The 12,917-nt window shown below is 35.9% G+C and overlaps 1 protein-coding gene across 1 annotated transcript; it reads right to left on the bottom strand.

Annotated features, from left to right (window-relative positions):
- Positions 1–3,207: 3,207 nt before the first annotated feature.
- On the bottom strand, positions 3,208–4,719 carry LOC125253268 (phospholipase A2 inhibitor and Ly6/PLAUR domain-containing protein-like). The gene is made up of 5 exons (XM_048167184.1): positions 4,614–4,719; positions 4,404–4,523; positions 3,974–4,105; positions 3,677–3,784; positions 3,208–3,545 (listed from the first exon to the last, which is right to left on the bottom strand). Exons 1-5 carry the CDS (start codon positions 4,660–4,662, stop codon positions 3,391–3,393), a joined length of 564 nt encoding a protein of 187 aa, XP_048023141.1. The 5' UTR covers positions 4,663–4,719; the 3' UTR covers positions 3,208–3,390.
- Positions 4,720–12,917: the final 8,198 nt, after the last annotated feature.

Raw genomic sequence — 12,917 nt, 5'->3', positions numbered from 1 at the left:
GTGACGAGGCGCTGAGCTTCGGGTCAGGTGTGTGAGCCTCTTCAGTCTTTTGCCACTCAGTGGGCGTGACCGCGGTAGTAACGGTCGACGGTAACGTCACGTGCATACCCTCTATTTTATTCGGAGGTAAGAGGAAAATAAAATGTCATTGCCATCGAAATCTTCCTGAAGACTGATCTCCTTTTAGAGATGAATTCCTAATCCCTCACCCCCAATTCAATATTTATATTTTCTTCCTATATTTCGAGATCGTGAACAGTGAGCTGCTCTGCCTGCTACAGAATTTTCTCCTCTTCTCGTCCGTCTTCAGCGTCTCTGGCCTCTTGTTAACGGCCGTTTACAGACTCAGACATAATGTGGGCTATTTACCTTTATCTGTCTGTCTCCAGAAAATAACATAAAAATAAATACTAAAATACAGTACAAAGACTGGAGAAATGTAATGTATTTTTGTACTCATATTTCTGTTATTTTCGCGAGCTACTGGAACAGTGATAAAGATCGACCAGATCGTGATCGACGGGTTGGCGACCACTGCCTTAAAGAGTTGTGAGAAAATGTGTGTTATTTTTTATAGCCTAATAATTGTTGATTAGCTTTTAGCTTTTAGTTATACAGTAATGCTGAATGTCTAATTTCATTATCAGTGATACTGGCCTTCGTTCATAAAAAATGCCATTAAACAAATATTTAAAATATAGTCTTTAAGTTGTTTCTTAAAGACAGTATTCACTCTGTGTTCTAGGACATTCTAAGAGTCTAAGAATTTTGTCTTTCAGAATGTCTCAAGAATGATCATCCATGATTTCCGAGAAAATGAAACTTATTGGCTCTGTTTAAACAGGTTGAATCTCATTCCTGTGTAGATGTTGGCCATATACAACTGTACCTAATGTACAACTTAATTGTTTCCTGGTTTCTCAATAACTTCTCATCCTCCTCACTGAATGGTAATCCCTAAAGCCTTTCTAATTAAATTGAATTGTAAAATATAATCAGATATTTACATTCTTTTGTTGAACATATCTGTGTTCCAGTCATACTGGTTTTGAATGACATGAGGGTAAATAAAAGATGACAGAATTTTCATTTTTGTGAGAGCTATCACTTTAAGAAGGTTGGTTACTTCTATAACTGTCTGATTCAGCTCTGCTACTACATTCAAACACGTCTCTCCAGTGCATTTAAATAAAAAAAATAATGGAAAAGTACGCTGTAAAACTCAGTAAGTTCAGAATACTCAAAACATTTCACTGTAAATTCTAACAAGTTCAGTTTACTTAAAAAAGGTTTGGAAACCGAATGCCTTATTTTTGCAAAGCAAACTTAAAGGGAAAACTTAAGTTAATAATCTGCTAAAAGTAAAGAAAGCAAACTCTTCCCAAGTAAATGAAGTAATAAATATATAGTTAGTTTAATGTCAATTCTAGTTAACATACTCTAGAATATTTACTAATCTTACTTAAGATTTAATAGATTACTGGAGGAATTCCATTTAACAGTTTTATTGTGTTCTGCAAACATCTTAAATACTATAATTCTCAACATGGTTTTAATCTTCAATTTTAAGCTATGGAGACTTAGAAAACTATGTGCAATCAGTTTCTACATTTTCTTCAAAAGTGAAAGAGGAATAGTATGTTGTACTGACAAAAGCTTTGTTAGTATAGTTCACTTACACGAGAGTACTACTAACAAAAAAATAACTGTAGAGAGTACTTAATTTACTTTAAACAAAATGTTATTGTCACCATTGTTGTGGTTTGCATGCTGAATGTTGAGATCTGTGTGTCGCTCAAGTGTGGTTAACTGTAAGCTACTGTTACAGATACTCAAATGTTTCACAAGCTTTTGATAACAGTGTTAGCACACATTTCAAAACATGAAAACACTACTGAATATGAATATTAAACAACTAACCAACTTTCAGTTAGAAATCGCATCTCAAAAGTGATCTATTTATTATTCTCTTCCTTTAAACCCACAAACTGTGATTTCTTGATGCATGGTTGAGATTAAATGTAAAGAACTAACAATTAAAGTTTTTGTGACAAGTGGGGTGCGGCCGAGAGCTGTGGAAGAAGAGCAAGGCCAGTGTGGTGCACAGGTGTCTCTCATTAACAATCCCTTCGCTCCCACAGCCTCGCCCCACTCATCATAATGTTAATTACATACAGTTCATTTACAAAAACATCACATTCAGATCTTGGTTAAATGTCTTAAAAGTTTTACAGCCTCACCTAACCACAGGCTCTACTCTTCACCACAATGATAACCCTACAAAACTAACATAACAGAACCCGTGTAAATCCCAACATAATAACATTAAACACTAACTCCCTATATTAATCTTGTCCAAAAAACACAAAATAACACTTAATTTCAACATTTATTTATACAGTCTGATGCAAAGCATGCTGGGAATCAGAAATCTGCTGCAACTCAACTCAATCATATTAAGTTCACCTTGCTACAATTAAATTTTGAGTTCATGCAACTTTTTTCTATTAAGTACATTGAACTTTCATTATTATTTGAGTGAAACAAACTCATTTCATTTAATTAATTAGACTACAAAAATCCAGTACTTCAAGAAAAACAACAAAACACAGAACAGTTATTCAGGTGAAGGGAAATCTTGCAAATGACAAAAGGTAAGTAGTAAAAGTAAAGTCTTCTTTCCTATTTCTTTTTAGTTATAATTAGAAATGTAAGAAATAAGTTGGTGTAGTGTTGTGCATCCACTTGAGTTTGATCGTCTATGAGTCACACAGTTTTCCTAAACCTAAGATATCAAAAGTAAAAGCTCAGAACGACATTCCAGAATATTATGTTTATAGATTATAATTACTGAATTTGTGTTCATCTTTACAGTTGTTGCTGATAAATGTGAAAATAAATATTACAGTAAATATTATAATAATATAGTGAGAAAAAAATGTGTATAATTTGCACATAGTCATTAATCTCCAGGAAAAAGTGAGTGAATAGTTTTAATACATTTTTATTATGCTTGTAAACAGTAGATGACATTAATAACATAAACTTTGTATACAATGACTACACAATATGTATCAAGAATATATTCAATGTCATCAGAACACAGGAAAGTAAAAGAAAAAGTTAACAATGATTGATAAGAAACATAACAAAGAAAAGATATGAAAAGCTATATATATATATATATATATATATATATATATATATATATATATATATATATATATATAAATACGAGAGTAAGATTCATTTTTTGTGGTGGCGACGTACTTCTCAGACGTTGGTGTCACGCGTCTGTGGTGGCGACGTATGCCTTCTCTCATGTAAAAGTACACAACTGTCTCCTTCAGTAGGTTATCCACGGCACAATTGACTCACCAGTGAATTGTTCTAAAGCTCAGATTTCTGGTCGACTCTCTGAGCACTGTTACACAGGTTCCCCTCACAACATGAGATGCTCGCAACACCAAGATCATATTCTATGCCATCACAAAGTGATTTAGAGGCACAGCCTTTTAGCACCGTTGACTGGCCTCCAATAGTTGCTGATGAAAAGAAAGAAAAGAGGTTGATTCAGTCTAAGCTGGGCATTGGTAAATGTGGTCTGTGTCAAATGATTTAACCTAAGAGAGTTTAAAAGATCATGACTTTAATCTTCTTCTTTTTTCAGACTCACATGTTATTTGAACGCAGAGGTCTTCGTCCCCTGTACAGATCAATTTGTTTGAGCAGCTCTGAATATCACAGTAGTAACATGTCCTTCCATTGGGGATGTTAGAGGGATCTACAGGAGGAAAACAGGCATTATTATTTTAATAATATTTTCTGTATAAAATAAATCTCCTTTAGCTGCTCCATTCAGTCAGTTCATGACAGAAAGCCAGTTTTATTTCCTGATTGAATGTAATTTGGAAGTAAAATTACTTTAAAGAAGATATAAAGTCATTTGCACATGATCATTGAAGGACAATACCTGCAGCATCTTGGAGATTACACTCATCTGTGTCACAGCAGGAAGTAGTTGTTTTTATATATCCTAAGTTCATGGACCCACTTTGACAGGCAAAAGCACAATCTTTAGTCTTCACTTTAATATTAGTGTCACCTAAAAAACAAGAATGACACAGGAAAGACCAATTAAACTGTACATTATTTTGATGGAAAATGTAATTATAAATATGTCAAAATGTAGCATGTTTCTCACTTCAAACATTTAAAAAAAAAACAGAAATCAAGAAAATAAATTAAATATCAGAAATATATACGCATTATTCTGTGATTGAAATCATAAATACTGCCAGAAAAACGACTATCTGTTCTGTTGCAGCTCCAGAAAATAGTGGCAGCATCTTTAATGTCAATCAGTCAAATATAACAGTAAATTTCAATCATATTGGACTTACCAAATTTTGTTACTCCTGTTGAACTCATGCACCGAGAATATCCACTATGACATGTTTGTACCTTTTGATCTGCACAAGAACCATTCAGACCCTTACACTCATAACAGCTCAGAGAGTGTCCTTTAGTAATAAAACAGAGACAGTGAGAGAGAACATCTTATGATCTGTAATAGTAATCAAAAACATCACAAACATTATTTGTCTTTGTACCTGCAGTGCAAAGAATGAAGAGAAGAAAAACTGAGATTTGCAGATCCATCTTTGACCAGGAGGTGAATGTAATTATGCACCTGTTTCAGTGCCCATTTTATAGTTTCTTAAAAGGGGAGGATCTTCATGAGAAAATGAAAGTTTAACAAAAGTAGGCACTTCTTGAAACAGAAAGAGATTTTTAATTTTTCCCCTTTAAGAACTACCAACTGCCTCAAATTGTCCAACTGCCATTTAAATTTACAAACATATTTATTTTATGTCAATAATATGAGCATACAATTATTATAAACTTTTTTTTTATTAATCTACTAAAAATATTACAAATAAAGAGACTTTCACTACATCAGCAGGTACACAGTCACCATCGGTTAAATAAAACAGCGTGCAACATCATCAAACTTAAGCACAGGCTCTACTCTTCAGCACAATGGTGACCCACAAAACTCAATTTTACAGTAAACTAAACAGCAATTTTAACAGTAACAAACTGTAAGTTAAAAGTTAAGTTTTTGTAAATTGTTACTGTTAAAATACATTTTGTGGGTGTGTCTTTTTATCTTAACAAAGTAACATTGACGATGTGTTGCAGTGAGATAATGAAGTTAATATGTAAGTGATGATTGAGCATTAATGATGAACACCTGTTGTTAACAAGCAGAACCACTGAAAAGAGGATCAAGAAAAAAAAAAGTCCCCCCAAAAATCGCACCCTGTATATATATATATATATATATATATATATATATATATATATATACTCACTCTGACATTCTAGGACATTCTAAGATTCTAAGATTTTTGTCTTTCAGAATGTCTCAAGAATGATCATCCATGATTTCCTAGAAAATGAAACTTATTGGCTCTGTTTAAGCAGGTTGAATCTCATTCCTGTGAAGGTGTTGGCCATATACAACTGTACGTATTGTACAACTTAATTGTTTCCTGGTTTCTCATAACTTATTGCAATCCTTAATTATTGCAATTCCTTATTAAAGGCCCACTGAAGAGTTTTGGAATGTGGAGCATTCAGTGTGTTGACGTAATTTCAACTGAAACAGGAAGACAGGGCAATATATCAAACAACTGAAGTGGGATGTGATGTCATGAAAATCCGTGATCCATTTTAGTGGAAGTGAGAGACTGAACTTTCACTTTCTCATGAAGATCCTCCCCTTTTGATAAGATATAAAATGTCCTTTAGTAATAAAACAGAGACAGCGAGAGAGAGAGAACATCTAATGATCTGTATTTGTACTCAAACACAATTTGTTTTTGTACCTGCAGTGAAAAGAACGAAGAGATATTAAGTTAATAAATAATGTATTTATTAACTTAAGGGAACTAACTTGAAATTAATAAAAACTGAACTGGAGACACAAGTGACAAACACATGGAAGCAAAAAGGCAACTATATAATCCTGACAGACATGAAATAAATAGTTTTGAAACAAAAATGTGTCATTTATATTACACATGTAACAATAATCCACTGGAGGAGAGTTGAGTTCATTTGTTTCTTCTCCCCTCACTTCCTTCCCTTTACCCATTCTTCCCTTCACTCAATTCATTCAGAATAATTATATAAAAAAAATTATGTTCTGTATCAATGCAAGTGAATTTACAGTCATGTTTGGTATCATTTGAAATGTCTCAGTGTGACTGGTACAATGATCTAATTCTCAGAGAAATAGACCAAAGAGTAATAGAGAGTTTAAAGCTGCAGTCCGCGATTTTTCCTCTTTGTCGCCATCTCTGTTTGAAACCTGCATTTGCAGTCATATGCAGAACAGTTATCTGTAAGTGTGTTGTGCCTCAGCACAGCTTATGCTCCAATGCTTCATGGAGCAGTGTTTTGAAATTGGCTATCACTAAATAAGTCGTTATTTTGGTTTTTTTGGCGCTCCAAAAATATTCTCGTCGCTTTATAATATTAATATTGAACCACTGTACTCGCATGAACCGATTTAAATATGTTTTTAGTACCTTTATGGATCTTGAGAGAGGAAGTGTCATTGCTCCCTATGGAGGCCTCACGAAGCCATCGGATTTCAACTAAAATATCTTAATTTGTGTTCCGAAGATTAATGAAGGTCTTACGGGTGTGGAACGGCATGAGGGTGAGTAATTAATGACAGAATTTTCATTTTTGGGTGATCTAACCCTTTAAGAATCAAACCTTACCATGTATGGCAATTCACAAAATATAATAACAAATAAGAAATGTATGTGCGTAAATGTGTGTGTGTCATCAACTTCTGGTTATGTGTGAGAGTGTCTGTGTGTCCAAGGACTACTACTTCTTATTTTGTCTAAAGGTACATGATGTGCAAAATGGAAAGATCCCAAGACACAGAGAAAGTCAAAAAATGAAGCCCAAGAAATAAGAAATTATTTAACAACAACTGTTTTCAACATTGATAATAATCAGAAATGTTTTTTGAGCATTAAATCATCATATCAGAATGATTTCTGAAGGATCATGTGACAATGAAGACTGGAGTAATGATGCTGAAAATTCAGCTTTGACCACAGGAATAAATTACTTTGTAAAATATATTCACATAGAAAACAATTATTTTAAATATTAATAATATTTCACAATATTACTGTTTTTACTGTATTTTTAATTAAATAAATGCAGCCTTGGTGAGCAGAAGAGACTTTCAAAAATATTAAAAATCTTACCGATTCCCAAACTTTTGAACGGTAGGGTATACAATATATATATATATATATATATATATATATATATATATATATATATATATATAAACAATACAATAGCATGTTATTATTTAGATAGATATTTAAATTATTATTGTTATCATAAGTAGATATCTTTGCAACAAACACAGAAAGACCCAGCATTATTTCTGGTATCTGCGTTACGTTATTTGAGGCCTTCAGAGAACATTCAGGACATTCTGGGAATGTTTAGGGGACTATTCTATTACTGTAGGTCGTTCTGTTAACTTCCCAAATGTCCTCTTTGTAACGTTCTTGCGCGACCATAAATAATCAAAATAGAACGTCCCCCTTAAACTCATATTGGGAACGTTATTAAATGACCAACAGAGGACCGTGTGGGAACGCTCAGTTAATGTCCCAAATGTCCTCTTTGTAACGTTCTTTTTTGACCATAAAATAACCAAAATGGAACGTCCCCCTAAAGTCATATAAGGAACCTTGAACTGCAGCACTTTCATTACCAAAAGAGGATGTTTTAGGAACGTACCGAATGTTCTGTAAAGGTTCGGAATTTTCGTCACATTTAGAAAACTTTTAGGGAACGTTGCACAAGGTCACAAGAACATCACCTTCTACATGGGTAGGCTATATCATGTAAGAATGCCGCAGGTGGTGGATCATTTATAGCGTTTTCTCACAGCAGCTGAAATAAATAAACTTATCATTTTGATGGCAGATTGTAATCCAGAAAGGTCCAAATGACAATCATCAGTGACAACTGGAGATTCACTCGTAGTCAAAAGCACTTTGGACTGCAGAGTAGCTACAGAAATTGAAATCTACAGGTACGCTTATACATACACATAGTCACGCAATGTTGATGTTGTTAACATTAACAATTTGAGAACAAAGTATAACAATAATAATAATTTGCATGCTTTGATGTGATTCGAGCTATGCGATCATTAGATTTAATCACCATTGGTAGCGCGATTGTATTGGTTTTTTTCTCAGTTGGTCAGAACAAAAGTGGCAGACATGTTATTTACTTGTTCAGATTATATTTTCCGGTGAAATTTCTTATTTTGGTCATACTTCAAGACTACAATCTGTGATTCCAAAGTACAGTATCCACACCGATGTGCTGACTGACAGCAAACATTAGATTAATCCGTGCTGAAGAGCCGTGCTGATGCACAACCCACGCAAAGAGGATATCTGTGTTTGATTAAGGTTGGAGCTAAACTCAGCAGGACAGCGGCTCTCTAGGACCGAACTTGCCTACCCCTACTGTACACCGATGACTGCACCGCAAAAGACCCCTCTGTCAAACCTCAGAAGGCCTCGTCAGCTCATCGGCCTCATCCAGGACTTTGATGAGTCTGCTTACAGACAGGAGGTTAAAGACAGTAAAGTCATTCAGTACACTCCCTCTTTGAACTGTTGCCATTAGGTCGACGCTACAGAGCTCTGAGCACCAGAACGACCAGATACAGGAACAGTTTCTTCCCTCAAGCAATCCATCTCATGAACACTTGACAAACACGGAACACACAACACTATTATACATTTTTACTTAAAACACATTTTAAAACACGTCAAATTTGCACATCATAACTGTACATACAAATGGTCTATATTATACATTGCTTTTTTTGCACTTTGTCTATCTTGTATACTTGTATATTATTATTTTTATTATCTGTGTCTTGTTGCACTGTGGAGCTTCTGTCACTAAAACAAATTCCTAGTATGTGTAAACATACCTGGCAATAAAGCTCTTTCTGATTCTGATTCTGATTCTGGTCTTAAAAGTTTTGCAGCCTATCCTCAACCTAACCACAGGCTCTACTCTTCACCACAATGATAACCCTACAAAACTAACATAACAGAACCCCCTGTAAATCCCAACATAATAGCATTAAACACTATATTAATCTTGTGCAAAAAAAAACAAAACACTTAATAACACTTAATTTCAACATTTATTTATAGCCTACAGTCTAATGCAAAGCATGCTGGGAATCAGAAATCTGCTGCAACTCAACACAGTCATATCAAGTTCATCTTGCTACAATGAAATTTTGAGTTCACGCAACTTTTTTTTCTATTAAGTACGATGAACTTTCATTATTATTTGAGTGAAACAAACTTTCATTTAATTAATTTCACTGTTCAGTTTTAGTGTAAAACATCATCATTTGTAGTTTCACTGCAGGTCAGGAAGCAGGCTTCGGGTGAAATATCCAAGGCTATTTTTAAATATCAAATAATGTTTAATGTTTATAATATTTACAGTATTTTATTTATGTAATTTCTGGATTGTAAATGACTGTTGTTGTTAGCTGCTAAGGCTGATGAGATGTGTTATCTTACCTGTGAATCATTCATCCTTATTTTTGTAATTTTTTTTTAAAAAAAGTTTATTTTTATTAATTATGTTACGATTAGTTATGTTTATATGGTCATTGTTTGTGTTTTTTACTTGATTTTGATTGGTTTTCCTTTCTGTCATTCAAAAGGGGTTTGTCCGCTGTCTCCACTGACTCCTCCCGCCGGAAGTATAAAAGGCGATGTTGCATCCGTTTTCGAGAGGGCTGGCCTGGGTTGTGTTTACGTGCCTCTTTGAAATGTTTGTGTTGCCCAATGTATGCTTGCTTTGTCAAGTCAAGTCAAGTCACCTTTATTTATATAGCGCTTTTTACAATGCAGATTGTGTCAAAGCAGCTTTACATTGATAACTGGTACATAGTTTTTGCTGCACAGCAGCTCTTAAAGAATAGTGTCAATGCAGGCAGATCAAAGCACTGTTGAATAAATGTCAAAAATACTGTTGAATATCAAATGTCAAGTCAAATGTCAAGTGTCCCCAACTAAGCAAGCCAAAGGCGACAGCGGCAAGGAACCCAAACTCCAACAGGTGACATCAGGTAGCAAATAGGTGTTAAAATGGAGAAAAAAACCTTGGGAGAAACCAGGCTTAGTCGGGGGGCCAGTTCTCCTCTGGCGAACAGTGCTTTGTTACGATTCAGGTTGCTATCATAAATCTGATAGGATCGCAACAATCAAAGTATTTATTTCAGTTCCATCCAGTCGAGGATCGTATTCATCACGCCGGTATGGACGGTCTGTTGAGGAACTGTGGCACTGGCTGTCGTGTTGATGATGTCTTCACAATGGATGATCTAGTCGACTCGATCTCTGCTGATACTTCAGGGCTGCGTTGTGGTCGTGTCAAGGCGCAGGTCCTTGGTCTCAGCTGGATACGGCCCGGATCCAGTTGACTACGGTAAACCTCGGGATAAACAGAAAGACTAATATTAGCGTAGATGCCATTCTTTTTCTGATGTAACGAGTACATCTGGTGTTATAGGAAGTGTTCCCGGTTCCGGCTGACCTAATTTATGCAGCCTAATAATCCTTTAACGGATTTGTAAATATAAATTGATAATGTGTTATGTGTATGCCATGTGTTTGGTACCCTCCATGCTGTACATTTGCTTTACTTTTGGTTATATCCTTTTGTATTTCGTTTTGTTATCCGATTTAAGTGTAACCGTGCTCTTTGCTCACAAGTCTGGTAAGACGGAGAGCAGTATACCATGTCAAGTGACCTATATTTTCATTGTATTAAAGTATTGAGGCAAAACAAAAATACTAACCTAAAATCCGAAGCGCCGTAGCCATCGATCTGATCGTAACCTATTGCGGTGCGGTTGGTATACACCAGTTTTTAAACTTTTTTTAGCGCGACCCTTTTTATTAACGAGACCCATAAGCATATAAAACCATGTAGCTAAACAGAAACTGAAGGTAAACCTGCGTTGCTCTCATGGTGGTTATAACGTCGTTACCTCTATCTTTCGGTGAAGTGGAGCAGCTGCTCTTGCTGAATGGCACGGATTGCACTATGGACTATTGTACCTTTTGTATATTTTTATTTTTAACTGTATTTTATTTTTTATAACGAACAAGCTGCGATGTTGTGTGTGCGTGAGGCGCGGGCGCGATCAAACAGCTGTCTATTCAGGGGACTTGCCTCATCGTCATGGCAACGGTTCGTGATCAGGTCAGATTACGTCAGAGTTTGTTGCCGTTTGTTGGAAAACTGTTCACACCGCGCAGACATTCCACGACCCGTCAAACGCCGATTAAACATGTTCAGTCGGGTGAAAACCGACTCCGACCAACGCCAACAAACGCCAACAGACGCCAACAGGGTTATCACACCGATCCAACAAACTCCAACAGACGAGTTTGTTGGCGTTTGTTGGCTGTTGTCGGGGCGATGTGAATTGGCCTTTAGCTTAATTATCTCACTGCAAAACAGCGTCAATGTTACTTTTAAGGCAGGAACACACCAAGCCGACGGTCGACCATCGGACAGTTTTTGTTCGTCGGCCGACTAAGTTTTCTCAGTGTGTTCCGCACCGTCGGCTGAAGTTAGTTCTCGTTGGCGTTTTTTTTGGTCAATTCAACATGTGGAATCGGTGTCGGAGCTCGTCGGTCAGTCGGCCATCTGATCATTCTGGGGTGCGTTTCCCAAAGCGAACTATGGTCGTAAGTTCCGTTGTTACCAATAGAGTTCAATGGGACTTACGACCATAGTTCACCAACGATGCTTTCGGGAAACGCACCCCTGATTGGCTGTTCAGCTACTGCCACCTGCTGGTACAGAAAGGCATTTCATCTTGCGCAAGCACAGAACCGTCGGCTGTCGGTTTGGTGCGTCAGGCCAACTTTGGACCCAGACGCTGCCGACTTGAGCCAACCCCGTAGTCTGCTTTCATCGCCACTAGTTCGTCGGCGTCAGCTTGGTTTGTTCCTGCCTTTACTCTGTAGTGTAGGAACTAGAGGATGTTCCTGTGGGGTTGAAAGGGTTAAAGGTGTAAGATAAAAAGACTCACCCACAAAATGTATTTTAACAGTAACAAACTGTAAGTTAAAAAAAACACTGTTGCCAGTAGTTTACTGTAAAATTGAGTTTTGAGGGTCACCATTGTGCTGAAGAGTAGAGCCTGTGCTTAGGTTCAGGAGAAGATCCAGAGACATTGCTGATATGCTGCATGCTGTTTTATTTACCAGATGGTGATTGTGTAGCTGCTGATGCAGTGAAGGTCTCTTTATTTGTAATGTTTTTATTAAAAAAAAAGTTCATAGTAATAATATGCTCACATCATCAGCATATAATAAATATTAATTTGTAAATTTAAATGGCAGTAGGACAATTTGAGGCACTCGATTTCTACAAATGAATAACTGAAAGAACAAGAATGAAAAAAAAAAAACATAAACACAAGAACTACAACTGTCTTCCAGCCATGACACATTTCTACACTTATTACAGAAGATCTTATTGAGAATTAACAGAAGTTTATATGTTGATGTTTTATCAAAAATGTTTGGTTTGATGTCACTATTGAGGAGATCAGTGTTTGCTTTAGTTGAACTCTTAGCCCGTGACTTTTTATACATCAGTTTTTGTTTTTTCTTTGGCTGCTTAAACTATTTTTGCAAACCACAGTTGTTATGGTAGAAACAAATGTGGAGAAAAAAAACATTGAGTGCTCATAGGCAGAGCCGGATTAACGCAAAGGCAAACTAGGCACGTGC

The sequence above is a fragment of the Megalobrama amblycephala genome, linkage group LG18 (genome assembly GCF_018812025.1).
Source record: "Megalobrama amblycephala isolate DHTTF-2021 linkage group LG18, ASM1881202v1, whole genome shotgun sequence".
NCBI classification, from domain to species: Eukaryota; Metazoa; Chordata; class Actinopteri; order Cypriniformes; family Xenocyprididae; genus Megalobrama; species Megalobrama amblycephala.
This window is presented reverse-complemented; position numbering and strand designations above follow the sequence as displayed.

Coding starts and splice junctions, on each gene's coding strand:
- LOC125253268 (XM_048167184.1), bottom strand. CDS start 4,662: ATGGATCTGCAAATCTCAGTTTTTCTTCTCTTCATTCTTTGCACTGCA. Junction 4,524..4,613: donor CTTCATTCTTTGCACTGCAG/GTACAAAGACAA, acceptor TTATTACTAAAG/GACACTCTCTGAGCTGTTAT. Junction 3,546..3,676: donor CCTCTGCGTTCAAATAACAT/GTGAGTCTGAAA, acceptor TCTTTTCATCAG/CAACTATTGGAGGCCAGTCA.